The 22,143-nt window shown below is 42.2% G+C and overlaps 1 protein-coding gene across 3 annotated transcripts; it reads right to left on the minus strand.

The window, feature by feature from the left end:
* Positions 1–6: 6 nt before the first annotated feature.
* Positions 7–14,228, minus strand: CDC42 (cell division cycle 42). Of its 3 annotated transcripts, none has more exons than XM_009999815.1 (5): positions 14,081–14,228; positions 9,650–9,722; positions 6,731–6,840; positions 6,424–6,625; positions 7–657 (listed from the first exon to the last, which is right to left on the minus strand). In XM_009999815.1, the coding sequence occupies exons 1-5, from the start codon at positions 14,183–14,185 to the stop codon at positions 635–637; spliced, it is 513 nt and encodes a 170-aa protein (XP_009998117.1). In that variant the 5' UTR covers positions 14,186–14,228; the 3' UTR covers positions 7–634. The 3 variants fall into 3 exon arrangements, with proteins under 3 accessions (XP_009998117.1, XP_009998114.1, XP_009998116.1); XM_009999812.1 differs by having other exon boundaries at positions 499–657; positions 6,428–6,625; XM_009999814.1 differs by lacking the exon at positions 7–657 and adding an exon at positions 1,288–2,163 and having other exon boundaries at positions 6,428–6,625.
* Positions 14,229–22,143: the final 7,915 nt, after the last annotated feature.

Here is a 22,143-nt window from a genome sequence, read left to right on the forward strand (position 1 = left end):
GGGAAAGAGACACAAGGCAACTTCAGAGGAGATGCAGATATTTTTTTCTACACTCCTTCTTAGAGGAGCACCAGCTTGGGACATCTTACTTTCCTGTATTTGTATTTAGTACTAAATTCTGATCACACCCAGGCTGCTGGCTGGCTGCATAACAGCCCTAGAAGTTCCTGAAACCAGAACAAAATCTTGCCATACTGGCGTAAGGGACAAGGCTTCAGTAAAACAGCCTAGAATTAGTCTGTTACAGAAAGAGTCATCACAAGCATGCCTGGATTTTAAACAAAAAATTAGAAACAGTAAACAAAATAAAAAACTAGTACTGATCAGTGTTTTCTGATAATACATAATTACTCAAAATTAACTAGTTTAACTGAATTGAGGGGGCACTGGGGAATAAACACTAACATTCTCATCTCACACAGGGATCGTGTGGGGGAGTTGGGAGTGCAGGGCATTTGTCATTATTGCGAAAACAAATTTTAAAATTTGAATCTTTAGTTTGATTTAAACATTGCTTTTAGTATGACATCAAACACCAGGTTTGCAGAAGGGGCTCTGGAGGGACGTTCATAGCAGCACACACCTGCGGGTCTTCTTCGGCTCCGGAGGCTCCAGGGCAGCCAATATCGCTTCGTCAAATACATTCTTTAGGCCTTTCTGAAAAGGGGTAAAGAGAGAAAGGGGCAGTCTCATTTTTTAGTTTTCACACAAACAAAACCACAGAAAACCAAGTGGCAGGCAAACCCCTGTCATGACAAATCGACATTTGCCATCTACAACCCCCCAGAGTCTCCTTTGCTCAGCTAGGCTCTGGCCAAGCTGTGGTTAGCTGTTCCTCAGCACAGCATCTGATTTTCTGAAGAGGAACACAAGTCCTTTGAGACCAGCCCAGTATACTTCACAAGAAGCAAAACACACATACCAAAGTCATTTCCTGAAGGCAATTTTTATCATCAGTAAGCTACCAACACATTTCACATGCTAATGACAAAGCAGAAAGTGCTGCATTCAAATGGAAGAGTTTGATCTGAAGCACGCTGAGTGCAGCAGTGCAGACACCCATGTGCCAGGGGAGAGGAGAAACAAGGCAACATGCAATGAAAAATCAGTCCAGAACACGCTCTGCTCAGGCTTCTGGCCCCAAACACCAGCTGGCTGGAAGCCAGTACACCAGTACATGGTGTCAGAGAAGTCAAGATGGGAGGAGTTCGAAGCAGGTGTTGTACATTGCCTCAAGTGTTAAACTGAAGCCAGGAAGTGCAAATCGGAATAAAGCTTCATCAGTCATTTATACAAACAACTGCAATTTTTAATTTCAAAATTTAAAGACAAGCTACAATTGATGCTTTCTCCTTAAAACAATAAAAATCAGAAGCATGATAGTAAGAAGCAGCTTTACATCTTACAGTAACCGGCTTTAAGGATCTATTATTGAAATGAAGAGGTCTACCATGGTAGTGAAAGCAAGAATTTTAACAGTTCATAAAGCAGTAGCAAGTACATTGATTATTTCCTTCCCCCCCAAGGACTCACAAATACTCCACTACAGCACAGACAGCCAAAGCAACAGCAACAGAAAAACATCTCACTGCACAAAGGAGAACCAGAAAACCCTTCACATTACAGTGTAACTTGCAGATCACCGTTTCATGTATTTTTGTCATGCAAATACAGTTAACAAGAGTCACAAGTAGATATTGAAAAAACACGCATCGTTTCTTCCAGCTGGATTCAGGAAGACCAAACATCATATCTTACTCTTTTGATTTTTGTTTAAATAATGATGTAACCAGATCCTTTTCCCCAACAGCCTGAATTATAAAGCTACCCACGTCTGGCAACCCAAGCAGCAGAGAGTTAAGCGAGTCCAGTTCATGTTCCATGGTCACAACGTTTTACTAAAGATCTTAAGTATTGTTTTCGGTCCAAGAGCTAATACAGAGGTTGCTCTAAGATGATAAGCAGGCACAACAGCTTTCAATCAAGGTGGTTTTATTTTTTTATTATTTTTTTTTTGCAGGGTTCTACAGTAGTGGGACAGAGGAAGCAGCAGCAAGAGGGGAAGGAGAAAGTTTAGAATATACAGCACTTCCTTTTGGGCTGAGTTTCCGGAGGCTCGAGGGCAGCTAGGATAGCCTCATCAAACACATTCTTCAGACCTCTCTACAAGACAGAGGGGAGGAGAAAAAACAGCAGCCAGGTTAGAGGATTAGACAAAAAAAAAAAAAAATAAGCACATACAAAGAGCATTTAGGATAGACCAGGCTGAATTCACAAAGGCAGTAAACAGATTTACTTTGCAAAAAACAAAGTAGATCCCAGGAGGAAACCTCATTTAGATGACCCAGAAGTGAATGTCAGAGACAAATAGAACATGTGACAGACCAAGTTGGACAAAATGAACACCCAGAAGGGCTGAGGCACACAGTGGCAACTGGCAAGAAACAGGGTGGGAGGGGCTGCACAAAGGATGGTGGTTTCCACTTAACTGCTGAATATACACTTTGGGAGTTGACACAGGAATAAACACACTGGAGACCAGCTTGCCCCACCACAGGGATCCAAAAGGTCAGGTAAACCTTGTGCAGTCACCCTCTGTGGATAAGCAAGCACATCAGATGCAGGGAATTACTGTTCCAAATTACCCCAGTGGCAGCTAATCCAGAGCAAAAGCTGCCAACAACTCCTCTGCTTTGTGAATTCAGCCCCTGAATAACTGAAGATCTCCAGATGGCTGAGAAAACAGGATCTGGGATCAAAGCAGTACCCTTTTGGTATTAGCCAGCAGTCTTTTCAGAAGCAATGCAGCACCTCACCAGCACTGCCACCCTGACATTGAGAACTACTATGGAAATGGTGCATTTCAGTTATTCAGTTTAGTTAACAAAGCAAGTTTCACCACTCAAGTCACAGCATGACAGGAACTGTGTTAGGATTGGAGCAGCTGAGATCCAACACCAGCCAAGCAGTCACAGAGCTGCAGGGATCTGCAGGGATCACATGGGAGCAGGAAACATGCACTGCGTTTGCTACAGGCACAGCAGAACACTCAGTGTGCCACCACTCCCGTTTCCACATGCACACCAGAAGTGAAACCTGGCTCAGTTTATGCTAACTGGACTCGCCTAAATCTACTGTCATGAGTGTAACCTTCATAAACTCAAAACAACTGTTTTATCCCCGCCAAAGGGAAAAGCTTAACTTCCTGTAAACATCTGTAGCCTTTGCAAAATTGTTATTTGGGGTTTTTTTTTTAATCATTTAAATGTAACTCATTTCTCCCTCACAGGTTAGACTGGATATATCCCTTTAAATAAGACTTTAATCTTTTTTTAATAAAGCACATACATGGGAGATCTCTAGGGCAATTCCATCCAGAAGCATTTAAGTCCATCATGTTACATGCAAGATTATGTTTGAAAGAACAGAAGGAAATTATGTACAATCATTCTGTACATCTTCCCCAGCAACTTCTCCTTATTTTTTAAATTATTTGCAATCAAGGCTGACAAAAGAGATAGAGATTTCAAATAAATAATGGCTATGTGAAACTTGAGTACTAATTAGATTTTCTTTCTCTGTGAGAATAAAGCTGTAGTATAAACTCAATTATGTACTGTTAGATTAAGAACCCAGGCAGGGCAAGAGTCAAGACAGCTCTAATTCTGCTTGGGGACTCCTTTTTCACCTTTTTCATTTTCCTATTGCACATGAGAAATTAATTTAAGAGAATAAAATTTGGGATTTGTTTTGAAGTAGCTAGCAAAAAACTGGGGTAAGAGAAGAAGAGAAAAAAAACCAACAGGACGGGGAGAAAATTCTTGTGAAAATGAAAGTGGGGTTAAAAGCTTGGATGATGTATAAGTAACCACAGGAAGGGAACTGTGTTCACTGGCACCCAGACCTCCATGCTCCAGTTAAAGTAACATGGCTCCTGTGTTGCACTGGGGAGCAGATGAGCCCAGCCTCACTTGACCCCCTCTGTTCACGTGCAGCTTAAGACACTTGATAAATCCATGAGCATCAGGGAGAAAAAAGGAACTGAATTCAAAGGTCTCCCTTGTGTTAGGTGCTAGCACTGAGCTTTAGAAAGTACACTCAGAATAGAAGGATTAATAATTTTCCTTGTTACATGTTTGTCAGTCACCCTTTCCTAGTAGCAAAGTGTTCACCCCATTTTACAGTGGTGTTGGGTACTATTTTGTAGACAGAAGTTGAAGACAAACATTCAAAGTGCCTTCATCATAAAAAGGGATTCCACAACCTGAGGAAAGAGGGGATGGAAATGACGACTCAGTACTGCAGTCATCCAACTTCAAGGAGGAGAAGATAACTCTGTCTTTACAGAAAAGACTCAGGTGCCAACAACTCATCTAGTACTTTCAGAACATCGACTCTTTTGCATAGACAAGCAAAGTCTTCCTCTCAGGAAAACAACACACTCTGACTCAAGTTTTATGATTACTTGCTACTGGAGTTGAAGGCATTTTTTAATTCATTGGAAAGGAAAAAAACACCCTAGATGAGGTGAAGCGTGTAAATGGAAACCAAGGTAGAGACTGAACCATCTAGCTGAGCCTAGCTTCAGTTGGAAACAGGCACCACAACACTGCCTTGCAGGTAGGAACACTCCTGGCTAGGAAAGCCAGCCAACTTCTGTGTTGAGCAAGCTTCCAGCTAGATCACTGCCAGGAACTTTAAACAACTCTTCACAGATAATCTAGATTTCTGTTTCGTAGCTATTACTGACAGCAGCTATTACTGACAGAACAAGGAAAAAGGTGTTTTGTGGGGGGAATAAACAACAAACAAAGGAAGAAGAGAGCAGATGCAAACCAACTAGTGTTCCAGGTGAGAAGGCTTCTGAACCCTCCTTCCCAGGTTACTCTTGATTCCTAAAACCATCAATGGGTATTGAAGCACTAGTGCTCTGGAAGAAACTCAGGCTGAACTTCCAAGGGCATAAAGCTGTTCTCTGCAACAGATACAGTTTAGTCTCTCTGGAAATAAAAAGAATGGATAAACACTGACATTTTTAATCATACCAACTCTTGCTCTGGTAATTCTAAGTGCTTCCACACAATTTGAGGAAACTAAACAAGGGAAGTTTATGGAGTAAAGGGTTGAAATAAACAATACAGGACAGAAGTCCTAGTATGTATTTAAACAACTAGCAGGTTCTACAGCCTAGTTAGCAGCAGCATTCAGGATGTGCCAGACACCGTCTAAAATGGCTTTTAGGTTCAGTTTCAGAACTAAACAAATCCAAGAGAATTACACCTTAAGCACAAATAACCCTCAGCTTGTGTGTGGGCAGTAAGAAAGCACAGCCAAGAACACCTTTTGCTCAGGGATTGCCAGGACATACTGCAGGATGCCTCGCCACAACACACACAACCTCCCATGCCAGTGTCCTGCCCAATTCTATCAAATGCCTCTTCCTTCTCAGCAAACACTCAGACAAAGCTTTGTTTGTTAGGGTTTGTTAGGATCCCAAATGGAAGAGTCAACATGTAATCTGGGCAAAAGGTACAAGATAAGCAGGACTTCAGGCTTCATGAAGTTTAGCAATCAAGCTGGGTACTCAAGATACTAGAGATGAATGCACAACAGAACTGAAAAGACTGTGGGACTTAACATTGTGCAGCCCTAATTCCATGCACACTGTAGAGGGATAAATCCTCTACAGAGCAGGGTTAAGGAAATTGTTAGAGAGCTGTAGTCAATTCTGCAAGAATAGACACAAGATTAAATTCCGAGGGCATCCAAAGTCAAAGTGCCAGGGCAGCTAGCAAGCCCGTGGCTCCCATCCACCCCACCCTAGTATTCCTAACTTAAACAAAAAGGATGAACAGGTTTCCCAGCCTCAAATTATCTATTTTAGTTGGCTTTAGACTCATGTTGGTAAGTTATTTCACACAACATCACCACATTTATATCTTCAGAACTATTTCATTGTTGTTTTCTGTTTCCACCTTAAGGTGGACATAGGCATCAGCTCACCACCAGAGGAAGAGAATGAAGCTCTCAACTACAAAGGCTTCTAGTCTTGGAAGTACCAGAACTGACTTCTTTGAGAAGTTTAATTTGTCTGCTTGCTTCAGCATTGAGCTGCATTCTATGTCCTAACCCACTTGTCTGTAATACACCTTCTACAATTTCAAGAGCTATTTGCTCCAACACAAAAGCAAACTCAGCAAACACATCCTCCTCCATCATCCCTCTACACTAGGCCTGTCTTCACAGGCTGATTGTCTGTGTATCACTGCCAGCTCCGTGTGCCATAAAACAGGACAAAGAGAAAGCAAAAGTGTCAACAGCAGAAACGAAGCTTATTATACTTTCACATCACTATTGAGTTCTTTTCCCCATGACTGGAAAAAAGTATGGAATATAAGCAAGCAAAAATGATCAAAGAGCAACTCACCTGCGTAAGTGCAGAGCATTCCACATACTTGACAGCCTTCAGGTCCCGGGCTAGTTTTTCAGCCGTCTCTGGAGTTATGGGCTTCTGCTTGTTCTTGGCAAGTTTCTCAATTGTTGAGGGATCATCTCTTAGATCAATTTGGGTCCCAACAAGCAGGAAAGGAGTCTTTGGACAGTGGTGAGTAATTTCAGGTACCCACTAAAGACAGAGAAGGCACAGTATTTGTTATTAAGTCTCTAAGGTAACTCTGCATGTTTCTGAAATCACTGCAGCAGTTCCCTTTTTAGGCAGAGTTCAACCAACCTTTTCTTTCACATTTTCAAACGAGGAAGGAGACACCACTGAAAAGCAGACCAGAAATACATCTGTCTGCGGATAGCTGAGCGGTCGTAACCTATCGTAGTCTTCCTGACCTGTAAGAGGAGAAAATTAACACAATATTAAAGCCAGAAAATCAAATACTGCCCTTGACAAGAGGTTAGAGCGCATATTCCAGAACAATAGCATTATTGTGATTAATTCTAACTCTTAAGCAAATACACATGCCCTGAACACAACATCTGAAGATCCTAGTTTTCAAATCCAGAATTCATTCAGTTGCTATGCAACAATGAGCTGCTTTAAGTCACAGGAGAGAGCTGGAACATCTGATAGGAGTACATGCTAATAAACGTTTAGCTCAGACATCTTCAGACTGCATAACAATTTCCTCAATCATAACAAAAAATTCCAGAACATGGATCTGTTTATAAATAAGGTCTTCCACACCTAGTCCATTCATTAAAAGTATTATGCCATCAGATTGCATTACCCCGAAAAAATCCTGCTGTTTGGAGAGAAAAAAGGCAGTTTTGTTCACTAGAACATTCTGACTCATGCTTGAAAATACCTGAAGTGTCCTCCAAGCAGGAAGAGAATGCTGCTGTGACAGGTGAGCATGTTCAGGCTGTCCCAAAAATGCAGCCAAGTCTTGGCACAGGCTGTGCTTCAGAGACAGCCAGGCTCTCCCCTTTGGGCCTGCAGGAGAGCAGGCAATCCCTGCAGGGCACCGCTAGCACTGATCCACCAGCGTGACTCTGTCTGAGCTCCCTCTTCGCCTTCCTCCTGTTCAGTTCAGTAGAGCTGTTTTCAGAAAGCAAACCTGGCACTAAAGATGCTGCTGTACCTGCTGGCAACCAACACGGAAACACTTGTTCAAAAAGCCTCAGACTTCCACTGGTGCACTCTCAGCATCACACAGACAAAGACTTCTGAGATCTTGAAGGAGTTGACTCAACACTTGAGACATCTCAATGGAGGAAGATCTACAGTTTGAAGATGGAATCCTCAACAGCTTGTTGCAGCTATCATGCTTGGCTGGACACGGAGGAGCCGAGCACTGACCAAAACACCTTGTTGCAATTAACAGACTACTACAAAAAGCTCTGTCTCCATCATACAAGTTGAAAACAAAAACTTTTTTTCTTAGACAAGAGAGTAAGAGCCGTTTTATCCATTGTTAAGTCTGTAACTGGTGCTGGCTACTATTTAGCAAAAAGCAGGTGGCCTTTAAAGAGCCAAAGCCTCCTACACCAGAAGCCCCTCTCCAAAAGGAAAGCCTGTAGATTTACATGTGTGTAGAGTCACCTATATGAGCTGAAGCCACTTGCAAACTTCAATTTTCAGAATTACTAGATGGCTTAGTGTACTTGTGTTGATAAGCAGCAAACAAGTATGCAGGATATGGATATACATGTGCAACAGTTTCCAAAGGCCTGAACCCAGAGGACCTCAACAGGAAAAAAAAAAAGGCAGAGAAGGATCCAACAGAACTTTCACCAATGCAGGTACCAGAATGCTGCAGCTGAAACCCATCTAAGTACCGGTCCCCTACAGCAGCCGACACGAGTGTCAGGAAGGAGTCTTTCTTCTCCATGAACTCCTTATCCATGAAGTAGGGAGTTTGCAATAAATAATACACAGATCACATTTGGGAGAAGAATGTGGAGCTAATTGAAACTATCATGTAATTGGAAACCTAAGATCATTTCATGAATCAAGTAAGACACTAACAATGCAACTGTACAGCTGGAACCAGTCAAATTCAATTCTATCTAGACAACTTCAGGTAACAGCTTATCAACTAAGCTTTCTGGACAGTCCATCCTGAAGGAGATGCAAATACCAGCTACCACCATACCACTTTGGTATTATTATGGGTTGCGGACTGGACAGTAGCTGTCCCAGTTTCCACCCTTCCTTGCCAAATCTTGACACATGCAAAGCAATGTGTGTAGCTCTTTAATCACATTTCTCCAGTCAGAAACTGAGATACAGTCTAATGACCCTAGAGAAGCCTGCAGATTTGTTTTTAATTTTAAAAGTGCACAGTGAGAAGGATTATGAAACTCCACACAATATCCTGGTTTCATTGATGTCAAGAATGCCCATTTCATCCACATTCAGAATGCAAACATGCCACATGGACATCTAATATGTTCTAATGTTAGTCATTCTGTCTTGACATTTGGTCAAAATATAGGCTGTTTACTAAACAAAAACCACATACAATCCATATATTTTATTCAACAGAACTTTCTTCTTTAATTTTGTTTGTAAACACAGAAACCTCTTATCTTTCAGGGATCACCTAGAGTAGAGGTGAAAGTTTAGAAGTTGTCATCAGGTGTCATAAAACAAAACAGTTCTAAAAGAATTATGGAAGGCGTTGGGTTGGAAGGGGCTTTTAAAGGTCATCAAGCTGAATCCCCCTGCAGTGCACAGGGACCTTTTTGGCCATGCTAGTCTCTTCCCTTCCTTTCTTGACTTCTTGCACCTGGGGATTCAGATCTTTTGTGTTCTATGGAAAGCATCCTTAAAGATCTGCTCGCTCTGTTCTGCTCCCTTGTCCCGAGGACTGTTTCCCAGGGGGTCCTACTAACTAACTCCCTGAAGAGATACAAGTTTGCTTTCCTAAAATTCAGGGTCCTGACTATGCTTCCTGTCTGAGTCATATCCCTTCAGACTGTGAATTCTATCAGTGTGTGATCACTGCAGCCCAGAAGAAGTGGAGGGTTTTCTTGGTTTGTTTGTTTTAAATAAACTCAATTTAGCAACTCAGGAATGAAGCATCAAGAAAGATTCTCTTTTCATTTAAAAAAAAATCCCTCAACTGTATGTTCAACATCACCCCAACTAAGGCTTGGACAGTTACAATCACACAAGGACTTGGTTTCTTCTCACCTGCAGTATCAAAGAGGCCTAGGGTGTAAGGCTCTCCTCCAATCATCACTGTTACAGCATAGTTATCGAAAACCTGGTAAGAAGAGAAACACATAAGAGCAGATGTGAATAAACCATCTTTCAAACCATCATCCTGCTCACCTTGCCAGACCATCTCCAGTTGGTGGTAGAGTCACCTGCACAGGGTAACAAAGCCATTAGGCTTACGATGCCACTACCATTAAGGCTGTTAACAGGACAATTCCACCGGAACAGGAATGCAAGAGCTGTTTCCATGAGGTATCTAAAGCAAAGGCCCACTAAGGCCACTGCATATAACAGCATAAAAACCACTGAGAAAGCACCTGTAACAGCTCTTGCCTGAAATTGTGTCCAATAGGTTTCCCACATTGCCACCAAAACCTTCACACTTGGTCTGACACAGTAAACACATCCCCACAAAGACAGAAGTGATTAACTTCAGCCCTGCCCTTGAGGGAACAGACCTATGGGGCTTCTTCCCACTGTCCTCTGAGTTCATCTTTCTAAACATCTAGAGAATTTAACAGAATGTTCATCTTTTCAACAGGAATTTATTCTCCGTCTTTGGAGGATGCAACATAGTTGGTCAAAAAAAGTGTTTTAAATTCACTCTCAAGCTAAATGGAGAATCCAGCTCCATAAGACCAAGATATACTGTCTCTGTGCAGCATCTGGCACAATCCTGTCCTCAAGGGCTGACTCATTTGACAGATCAAAAGCTAACACTACCAAAAATGTTTCACCCAGTAACTTGTTTAAACACAACTGAGCATGAGGACCTTCTCCTTGAACAACCCCATACTCAGCATTACAGAATGTGCTTTCTGAGGTCAGCACCCTTAATTTCAATAACCATTTTATCTTCAGAACCACAATAGACAGCATTTTGGAAAGCATCCTTGGCCAAAAAATTCTTCCCACTGTAAAAAAAAAAACAACAAAAAAAACACCCAAACCTGTCTCTGAACACTGTGCTGCAAGGTTACTCAGGCAGGTGAGGTCTCTGAATAAGGATAAGGAAGCTTTGCTTCAACATGAAACTGAAGTCTGAGCAGCTACTGCAGCTGAAGTAAACCCCAACATTAGAGGCCAGCAGTCATCACAAAAGCTTTTCATGGGAATAAGGAGAGAGGGAGAAATAAGCAGTCACATGCATCTATTTAGCAAGAGCTTAGGTCCTTGAAAAAATCCCAGGAAAAATTGAGAAGACCAGCAAGAGAGAACTTCAAAGCTGAAAAAACAAGGGTTCAGTTGTGTCTCCTTTCTGCCTGATCGTTCTGATTAAAGCAATACCTGACACCACACTATTTTTTTTAACTTTTCACAGCTGTCTGAGGAAGCAGCTACAGGCACAGCATACCGCATATCCCCAGGAACATCAGCTTGAAGCTGAAGTCTACATCTCATAGTATTTTGGATTAGCATTCAATACTTAAGACTTATCAACACTCACCTCCATTATTTGCACCCTGATCCTTCACACATTGCACTGAGTGTTCTCCTTGCTGAACACCCCAGAAAGCATCCAGCCACCATCAGCCTGGAGGCTGGAGAAGGGTGGAAGGCATTTCACAGAGCATATTTGCTATGTCATGGGTACTACATCAAGACTCCAAAGGACAGGTTAAGATGGACTCATCTACTGCAAGGTACAGATCAAGAATCTGGAATGCTCTATGCTGAAGGTCAGAGCATTTGCTCTTTCAGACGCGAGATGGTCAGCAGCTCAATCACCCAAAGATACCCCCTCATTTTCACCCAGTGGACAGGAATCAGCAATAGTACTTGTAGCTGCCCTTTAGGGAGATTAGCAGGCATTCTCCCCCCTCATGACTTTTTTTACGCTCCCTATCTGCAAAATGTGTACTACTACTGAAAAGGTCAGAGTTTCAGCCCTAAGGAGGCCAGGGTTACAAGGCTAGCCTTCAGACAACCTTGGCAACTACAGTCTCATTGCATAATCCACAATCTCAGACTCAATTGTGCCAAACAGGTTCAAAACCAGAGCCCAATTAACCCCTAAACAATCAGTCCAAAAAGAAGTTTCAACTCCTGACAGTGCCAGACAACCCAATCCAGCAGGTGGCATTAGACTTCATGTTCCAGGTCTCACACCTAATCTGCCACTACCCAAACACTGCCAGTGCCTTTCCATGGATACCTCCTTTGCAGCTTGTTTTGAGAACTGCAATGACATCAAAAACATGCAGGCGACATACCACTGGCAGTACCAGTATCTCTCCCACTGAGAAATACCCTCTAAAAAAAATAGCAAGAGCTGCAAAACACAGAGCCACTCACCAGTCAAAACGGGTGTGTTCTCTATTCGTGTTTTGGTCACACTGCTGCACAAGCTGCACACAGGGCAACAGCACAGGCAGTTGATACCAGTGCCTGTACACACGGAGCAGCCCAGTGTGAAGCCAGATTGTTACTACTTTGCTAAAGCATTCCTAACTTGTACCGACTGCTTTGTGCCCTGTACACCTTCAACAAAGAAGGGGGCCATCTTCCTCTAAAGAGCTTCACAGTAGCTGCTGCATCTGGAATCCTGGTTTGCCTTGAGCTACCACCAGTATTTACCAGGTTATTTTCTTACTTAAACATTTTTGTCAAGCAGTTTGAGTCCTACCCACTTTATTCTAGGGTACTTACTCAGCCATAAACATTCTAGGGACATTGTTTATCAACTCTCAGACAGCTTGTTTTCATTTTAGGAACAGTGCTATCTGCTATATCTGCCCATTTATACTAGAAACATAAGGTTACTTACCAGTTTGCAGACTATGAAATATGCCTTCAGGCTACCCACAGAATTAAGGACAGGCCTGTGATATCCCGAGAACAGCAAGTTCCTCAAGTCATGAGGTTCAATGGCAAATACTATGCCAGAAACATGGTGGAGTTTTAAAAGGCATTATAAATAAGCCTTAGCACACCTTAAGCCTTAGCTTTATTGATAAGGAACTTTGTTTCTTGAGAAGCTTTTCCATCCTGCTTGCTGGCAAAGTTTTATAGACAGCACTACCACCTGCAGGAGAGCAGACAAACTTGCAAGCTTTCAAAATACACACTATGATCATAACATTTGTTAACATAATTAACAGTCACTTCACTAAGGCTAAGCATAGGAACACTCACTGCCTGAACTCACTGACCACTTTTGTTGTGACCATAAAGAACTTAAACGGGGCAAGTAGACTTCCACAGGTTCAGCACAGGATGTGGTTGTTCCAAAAGCATCACAGCAGGATACTTGACACCATCCTCAAAAACTTGAGAACAGCAAAACAGTTTCAAACACAACCTCTCTACCAGTCTATACCAGAGGATATTGACCTTGGGTCTCCATGCCTACAGCACAAGCCTCAGGTTTCTAACAGTGTCAGCTGTGTCCAATCTGAATACTCTGAGGTTTGGGAGTCCTTTCATCCATAGTCCTGATCTACAACTGAACACAAACATTTTTCTTTCATGGAAGTCTGTCCCACTCCTAAAAAACCTCAAATTTGGCAAGCTGAAAGTCTCTGGATACTGTACTAAGCCAACACCTCAAAAAGAGGCATTGGGTTTTTCAAGAAAGGACATTTTTATAAAGCAGTAATTACTCCAGAAGAGCAATCAGGCAGTGTCATCTAACATCTTAGGAGAGCTGTCTGTTTGTTAAGTTGCTTTTTAACAGCAGAAAAGATTCTTGACCCTTTCACTAACAGGTGTTCAACCTCTGTGTAACGTATTTCCAGATCCAAATTTGTTTGAGGAACCTAGGTAAAAAGTCTTCCAATTTGTATACGTGCACAGGATAACCCTTTCAGGTCTGTAACAGTGAAACTAGTAAAAAGAGTACCCAGATGTCCATTGTAGCAACCTCACTAAAAAAACTGCACCACTTCAGCATTAGTAGAGTGATCTTGCATATGCAATATTAAGAAAAGCACTTTCCTATTAGAAAGATAATGCACATGCCTCACAAGCAGTCAGCAAACTGCTCCCAACTTGATCTTTTTCCCTAAAAACTAGGGTGTAGCAAGAACTGAGAGAGAAAGCTGGAGAGAAGGTGTTCCTGCTGCTTGCTTTCCACAAAGCAGTCCTAACAATTACAAATAATGCTGTTCACAGAATCCAACAGGTGACCATCAACAAACAGAAGCCCAGATTCCGCACAGCAGTCAAGCAGCAAGAACTGACCAGATGCAGGAAAGGCAGCCCAGCGTTACCAGGTAATACAAAAGATAGGTAGCAGCAGTTCAGCAGACTGTTCAGCACTTTTCCATGACAGTCTCCAACAGGAAAGCAGGCTGTAAGAACAAGTATTAAGGCATGCAGGCCATAAAGGTTAGTTAGGAAGGAAACTCATGTTACCCTACCCCATCAGGCATAAAGAACACACGAAGCCATTCTCACACTTACCGTTGGTACATATTCCGAGGGGAATTTATTTGTTGTGTAAGAAATTAAGAGACAGGTTTTACCAACAGCACCATCACCCACGACTACACACTTGATCGTCTGCATAGCTGAAGTCTACTTGAAATCAATGCCAACCAGAACCTAGAAGAAAAAACAGATATTTAGATGTTTCTTATACTCACTAGATAGCATTGATGAACTTTGACTGGAGCCCAAACCACTAACAGGTCGTTTAGAAAACGAAAAACATTCCTCGATGAGTTGGCAGATACGTGCATCACACACATAATAAGAAGCTGCTCATATTCATAAATGCAAATACTTCCTTCCTACAGCTAGGCTCCTCCCACTGCCTACATTTCCCAAACACCACTTAAGACTAAGGTTCTACCCAGGGAAGAGGTAGACAAAAAAGGTCTTTAGGCTTTTCCAGACTGTTTTTAATGCCTGGAAGCATCCAGCTTTAGATGTGCTGAAGTGGAAGCATGAGTCTTGATAGCTGCTGAGTAGCATACACACTACGCAGGAGATCTTCCCTCTGGAGAGCACTTCAGTAAAGAAAGCTCAGCAGGGCACATCACACTATGAGCTCTGAAGCTAGTTCATGGGATAAAAATAAGCAGGTACAGACAGAAGTTAACATTATTAATTCCACCTCACCTTCTTTAAGGCCAAAATACACTTCTACAACCTTCTGGTTAAAGATGCTTTTTAACATGTATCTTCACCCCCCCATTTGAAGTAACTGACAGCACCAGGCAGATCAGCAGGGCATCCAGTTCCCTAGGAATCCTATTATTCCTACTACAAAATCATGATGCACCCAGCTACTTCCAACACTGTCCCAAAACAGATGTTAGCACATGAACTAAGTCAGTATTTGCTATCAATGCTTCCTCCAAATAGTAGCCAGCAACCTCCAGTGCCAGACAGCTGTCCTTCCTCAGCATATTAATTACTTTAATTAGGAAAGTACCAGGCCTCTGGCCATTCATTCACATACAGGTGTGAAATTCTGACCCCCACAAGCCTAGTGGCAATGTTCCCACTGACCTTCTACATTTTCATACTATTGGAAATACTTTTATTTACAGGAAAGACTTGCAAACTGAGTTACACCCTGCCAAGGTATAGGGGGAGAGGACAAGAAGAGACACCCACTGTGGCAAATTTACCCTCCAAATGGTGGCAATGCTTTAGCCTAGGAAGGATGTTGCCATGGCTCTCAGCTCCGGCTAACTGCACTCACACATGGAATTAATGCCTACAGAACTATGCATGTGGGCACCTCCTGGGGATTTCACTTCTCAGAGTGATCTTCAAGAAATACAACACAACTCCAGGTTTTTGAATGCTGTGGTCACAAGTAGCAACATGATTTCATGCATATCACCTTGCCACACTTGCAAGGAAAGGTAACAGTACTTGTAAGAGAATACTAATCCCCACAATTCCCACAAGCCTAAGAGAGATCGACAAGCAGGTACTGGAGAGTGTCCAAAGGACAGTCACAAGAATGGGGAAGGGTCTAAAAGGGATGTCTTATGAGGAGCTGCTGAGATCACTTGGATTGTTCAGCTTGGAGAAGAGGAGGCTGAGGTTTAGGTTGGGTGTCAGGAAAAGGTTTTTACCCCAGAGGGTGGTTGAGCACTGGAACTAACTCCCCAGGGCAGTGGTCACAGCACCAAGACTGCCTGAGTTCCAGAAGCCTTTGGATGATGCTCTCAGCCACATGGGGTGATTCTTGGGGTGCCCTACACAGGGACAGGAGTTGGACTCCATGATCCTGATGGGTCCCTTTCAACCCAGCATATTCTACATTCTATGAAATTTAGGAAATGGTAGCAAAGACTCTCCGAGCAGGACACCAGCCAGCATCTGGTACATCACACATGACACGATATATACAATGAAGGATTCACGAAGGCATTGGGCATTATCACCCAGTCCTCTACATGGTGCCGTGTTTCAATATCAAAATAACGTGATCTGTTGTTTTGTGCAGACCTCAGTTTCAAACAGGATGATCAAGAACATGTACAGCTAAGCCATATCAACAGGCCCTTCATTAATCTACAAAAAGCTCTGAGACTTGACCCTAAAACAAACACATATTTAGTCACAAGGACAAAGCAATCGTTTCCATTTCAAAAGACCTTTTCTGTGTTCAGGCCAGTTCAAACATTTATATCTAAGTAACATAATTCAATACTGCCTCCACTGTTAAGGGGCCACACTGGTGACACCTATCACAAAGAAAAAGTAGTATTTTAGAATTAAAGAAGTCACCAAAAAGAAAGCAGACAATGGAACAGAGCAACACAAATGCTCAAAACAAAGATGGAAAGGGATGAGTCACTTGTTAAGTAGATTTTAAAAGGAAAACACATCAGAACAGTTATCAGGCCTAGTTAACCAATTCAAGTGCACTCCAACTAAAACCAGCCTAAATTACCAGCATGCTTTGCCAGTTTGTCAGCCTTATCCATGCAGAAAGGCACCATCATCTATCTGCTTTTTGTCTGAGGATTTACCCAAAACTGTGTTACTGAACAGCACGGGTAGCAGCCTTCGTTAATTCCTTTCAGAGTTAATAAAATTAGTACAAAACAGCTCTCTGCATTGGCTTTCTCCACCATTTCCTAGAATGGTTTGGGTTGGGAGGGATCTTAAAAGATCATCCAGTTCCAACCCTCCTGCCATGGGCAGGGACACCTCCCACCAGGCCAGGTTGCTCCAAGCCCCATCCAACTTGCCCTTCAACACCATTCTGTGCTTCTGTGAGGCAGAAGCTCTGCACTCACCACACACCACCCTCTCCTATCAGCTGACTCCACCCTTTCAGTTTTCTGACAGTGGGAACAAAACAGTGCAAATAACCCAAGGCCTCACTCTGGAGCATAATGCAGATGCTGAACTCCACACCAGGAGATCTGGAAAAACCTAAGAGGTTTATTTTTTTTTTCTTTCTAAAGAAAGATACTAAAAAAATTACCATGAAAAACACTAAACTGGCCCGATCAAGTTCTCTGTGTACCAAATAAACAACTGTGTGAGATGTGGCAGTCAACTGCTCAATTAGACACTTCAGGATTAGATCTTTTAAAGACCAAAAAGCATTTAAGTACATCTTTAGGTAAAGGGTGCCCCTCACCTTTTTTTTTTTTAATGGCTATATAATTTTATCTTTAAATACTGAAATAAGACAGCCTAAGTTTTAAACAGATTTAGAGTCCAAAGCCTAGAACTCCAAAATCCTACCAGTGGGACAGTAGAGTTGTTGAATAAGTTATTTTACTTGGATTAGTAGGCTTTCTAGATTAGTAGGATGAGCTAACTTTGTTTTCTTCTTCTAATAGGCCTACAGAACACAGCTGAAAACAGGCTCCTTTTTAGGAAGCTTAGGTTCACTATCCAGGGACCTACTCTTCCATGGGAAAAGCTTTAAAGACACACACACAATTGACATGTGGTTTAAAAGTAATTTAGTCCAATATGAGTGTGACTAGACAATAACTCATCCCCAAAATGTGACGCCAGGGGAGGGAGAAACAAAGAAGTTAGAAGGGGCTTGGGTTTGTTCCCCCTCTGAAGTAGCCTAATAAAAGGAAGGCTACATATGCAACACCCAGCAGAGTTAGAAAACATTCTGAGTACTTTTAAATATCTGAGGGAATTGAGACAGACTGGAAAGTGCTGAAGTCATCTCAGTTTGAGCGCAGTGAGTGGATTTCGAGCCTTGTAATTGTGAACCATCTGGACAAGGCCAGAGAAAAAGGCTGGTAAGACTGGGAATGTAATGCAAGGCAATCAATCTTAGTTCTTTTCAACAAGATCTAAAGACCTCTTTTTAAAAAGAAGACCAAATTAAATTTTTCAAGCCTCTTTGTATTCTAACTCCAGTATTTCAGTAAGTACATGTTAACTGATCATACTCACAATATTTGTGAATTTTAACCTGTTCAGCAGTTGATCAAACCGGCAGGATTTCAAAGAACTCAAGAGCATTCTGGAGAACAAGGATCTAACCTCCTGTGGATTACAAATGCCTCGTAAACTTCCGTCAGTTTCCAGACTCAGTAGGCCCATTCTACAGTATTTTGCTTTAAAGCTGGATTACATTTTTATGAAAGACAGCTGATTTACATTTAGGATTAAACCCAAGAAGTAGTTACTGAGAAATGTGAGCGTTGCAATGAACAGTCAATAACAGTTTCCAGTGGGATGCTGTAGATAGGTAACACCCCCTAGTAAAAAGGGCAACTTGACATTTCCTACTTTCTCCACACAGGCCTGTACAGACACAAGACACAAAAGGCTGAAGAATTTCATGGTACCTATGGCAGGTTCCCACTTACCAAGCACAAGTTGCAAGAAATGTTGTCTCAAATGCACCCTGACACTGAGGGCCACAACCCCTCTTATGCATGCCTAGTTTTCCCATTTTAATGGCAAAAATATGAAATACAGTGTTACTATGGGAGCCCCTTATTTTTTTTAATTTACTGTAATGCAGAGTAGTAGCAATATATTCTAGCAGCAATATGAACTACTGACTGTGAAGAGCTAAGTGAAATCTTTATACACAATCAATGTTCCCTTCTAAAAGAGATAAGTATGATCTTGTCTTGCCTTCACTCACTATAATAGCCATTTGATGCAGAAACCACAAGCCTTTAAGCTTGCTACGGTTTCTGTTTTTGGGTTGAAATGTGTACATTCTCCTAGCCAGAGCAAACCAAGCTGTCAAATCTGTCTACACATTCTGTACCAGCTTCCTGTTGAGCCTCAGCAGCATGATTTCCTCTTTCAGGCAGCCCTGAAACTGCTGCCATTTCACCCCAGGTACCGGTACACACAGCTTGCTGCAGCCAACTGCCAGCTGAGGACCGGGAACCATTTCATGATGCTCCTCAGTATACACCATTAGCTCACAAGTCTAAGCTTAACCTGTACATCACAGCTGCCAGATCCTGTCTGAGACCCTGATCCACACTGCAAGAAAGCAAGCACAGCCCATTCTGAAGACTATGATTTTTTTTTTTCCCAAGCAATGTAATTTTACAGTAAACAGGTTAGTCATTTAACTCCTCTGGGGCCAAAGCACTCAGGAGTCCACAATGAAATTAACAATATTCACAGCATTTTAGTCATGCTGATCTGTTAGCCACTTTTACCCCTCCACACTGCTTTCATTTCATGTCTTATAAAAAACACACAATTATAAATAAAGTATTTGTTTGTATTTGATAATTTGTTCAAAGCACCATTGCCCTACCATTTCAAGGTCCTTGCCCTCTGCTACCTCCTCTATCCTATTACAAACTAACACTTCTGCTTTTCAAAGCAATAGCTCTGAAATCTGGGACACGAAAGACAGATAATCAGCTACTACAATCCCAGCAAACAGGTTTTCCCCACCTGAGATACCTCCCAGGTATTCTATGGAGAAGGCAGTAATTGCCTGCTGGTACTATAAACCTGGCCCAGCCAACACTTCATCACAAAGATTCCTCACACCATGCAGCAGTTCTCTGGAGAGATGGCAAACCACCAATGAAGAGACAACAAAAGTTCAGCTGTCAACCATAGAGTTTTAAGACCTTGGACCTCTTACTACGCTGATTTCGTCACAAAACCATGATGCAAAACACCAATGGTAGCTGCTGATTAAGTGAGCTCCAGAACGACTAGCAGGCGCAGAAGGCAAAACTGGTTTCAAGAGAAATACTACCACAGCCAGGATCCACTTCCGCACGTGTACAGCAGCTGTTTGCAGACATTGCCTACACCTTCCTGCCCAAAGCCCACCTTTCAGCCTGCTAGAAATCATCTTCGCTGAGGTCTCACCCCAGAAGTAAGCACATCTGCCACTTTTATGCTAGCAAGTCTTTCAAATTTCATGTTTTTTCCTTTTTTTTCCATCCTTTACACCACCTGATGCTCAAGATCACCTGCCTGTCTTGCCCACAGCTTAGGCTACTGCAAGCACACGTGTATGCATAAATGAGGTTGCTTCCAAAGATTCCAAGTTGAGCTTAAGTTTTGGGTATTTAATTTCTTAAAGGGAGCTTAAAAAGACTGTTCAACTACAAACCATCAGCACAGCAGTAGTGTTCCCCTAAAGCCAGGCAAATTATTAAGTCTATGGCAAAACCTACAAAAAGCAAACAAAATGGACTCAAGAAAACAACCTGTACAGCATCAGGATCTTGAGAAAGACATCTCTTTTAAAGTATTCTTTTGTTTGTTTGTATTTTAACTGCCACTAACAAGTCAGACAATCCTTTAAACCTCTTGCACTGCACAAGGGAATACCATCTCCAGGAAACAGTGTTGCTATTCAGTTTATAAGGAGTTGTCTAACTATGAGACACATGGTTAAAAAAGTGCCATTATGCTAAGGTGGTGTCAAGATAAGCACAAGAATGTAATTAAAAATCCAGATCTGCAGCCAGCAGGTGTCAATCTGAAACTGGAAGGACTCACAGCAGCAGAGCACACTCACTGGTGGGCTCCATCTCATACTCCTGCCCCCACCTACAGTCTCATCCTAGTATTGGATGCAAGAATGGGAAACATTTAAGCAGACCCACAAAAGCAAGCTGTGTGAAGGGTCATGGGATCTCCAGCATAGCTGGACCAGCACCATGACAGACCTGATGTAGTTCTCAGGCTGGAGTTGTTCTTGAAACCCACAAAACTTGCTATCATCGTAGGAATCTCTGTTTAACAAAGTATGTGTCTGGGATCTTGGAGCATTCCTAAGTCTGCCACTCAACAGGGCCTGTGTACCCCAACACTTTTATTGTTTTGAAGCACCTGGAAAAGCTGCCAAGAGAGAACCACAGAATCTCTTTCAAAATGCAACTGAAATCTACTGGTATTTTCTTAATGCAACTTTCTTCTAATTATGTAAGGATTGACAGTTACTTTTCACACTTTTATAAGAGCTCCTCACGGAACACTGGTGATGCACGTAAAACAGGAAGTGAAGACACCTGGGTGGGGAATTTTAGGAGACTGAACCTAACTACCTGCAGTACTGCAACACGTTTCAAGTTCTACAATGTCAAAATAAGAAGGCGAAAGGTCATCCTACTTTTATCCTAAATTCAAAACAAGAAAGCTGCCCATGCAGCCTGATCAGAGTATGACTCAGTGGGCTCTTTGCTGCCACACCAGTTACACTGGGCTGCCACCATGCCTACCTCTGCTCACCTGCTTTAGCACTGGCATTGCCTCTCTATCCCACTTCACAGTTCAAAATCACTACTTCAACTTCATCACAAACTCAACAGAAAGAAGCAAAAGTGTAAACTTCTCTGTCACCACTCTGATTAAGGTTACACTGTCAAAGCCAGCCATCTGCACTGGGAAAACCTGCTCTACATTAAACACTGTGAAGTATGGAGGCTTACAGTAAGTCCTCTTCTGCCAAAGGCACTTCCATCTTCCACTATTACCCTTCACTTTCATACTCTAAAGGAAGCTGTTTTACCCTACAGTGTAACAAAATCCTGTTCAGTATTTTAATACCACATTAAAACAAAAACAAAACAAAAACCAACTATTAGCTTAGTTTCACACTTAACACTTCCAAATACAAGCTGTACATATACATATTCATGCACACTACCAAATCATGGCACACACTGGCCTCCCCATACCCACAGCCATCTAAATTTAATAGCGGTAAAACAGACACTGGCAGAAGTTCCTTTATTTTGAGGCACATTTTTGCATAATGGGAAGCACCCTGCATGCATCTCAGTTCTAACAGATTGCCCCTCTTTCCTGTTCAGCTCAGGCAATGGGACAGCTCTAGGTGCTTTCTGCCCATCTCCTGAAGGGTGCCTTGTAGATGTGGTGTTTTGGGGGGATAGCTCAGGCTGAGTAGCAACGTACTGTCTGAGGACTCAAGAGATGAATCTTTGTTTAAAAACAAACAACAAAAAACCACCACTCCAAAAAAACAGTTGGCATTTCTATTAAAACTAGTGGGAAAAAAAAAAAAAAAAAAAAAAAGCGGGAAAACGGATTAAAACCAGGAATGAAGCAGG

This window comes from Chaetura pelagica, unplaced genomic scaffold (genome assembly GCF_000747805.2).
Source record: "Chaetura pelagica isolate M959 unplaced genomic scaffold, ChaPel_1.0 scaffold86, whole genome shotgun sequence".
Taxonomy (NCBI): Eukaryota; Metazoa; Chordata; class Aves; order Apodiformes; family Apodidae; genus Chaetura; species Chaetura pelagica.

Bases quoted from the DNA above. Each gene is read 5' to 3' on its own strand.
- CDC42 (XM_009999812.1), bottom strand. From the start codon at position 14,185: ATGCAGACGATCAAGTGTGTAGTCGTGGGTGATGGTGCTGTTGGTAAA. The intron at 6,841-9,649 runs GTGAGAAGAAAC...CTCCTCTTACAG, and splicing joins AGGCCTCTTTGATACTGCAG to GTCAGGAAGACTACGATAGG. The intron at 658-6,427 runs GTGAGTTGCTCT...ACCCCTTTTCAG, and splicing joins AATGCTCTGCACTTACGCAG to AAAGGCCTAAAGAATGTATT.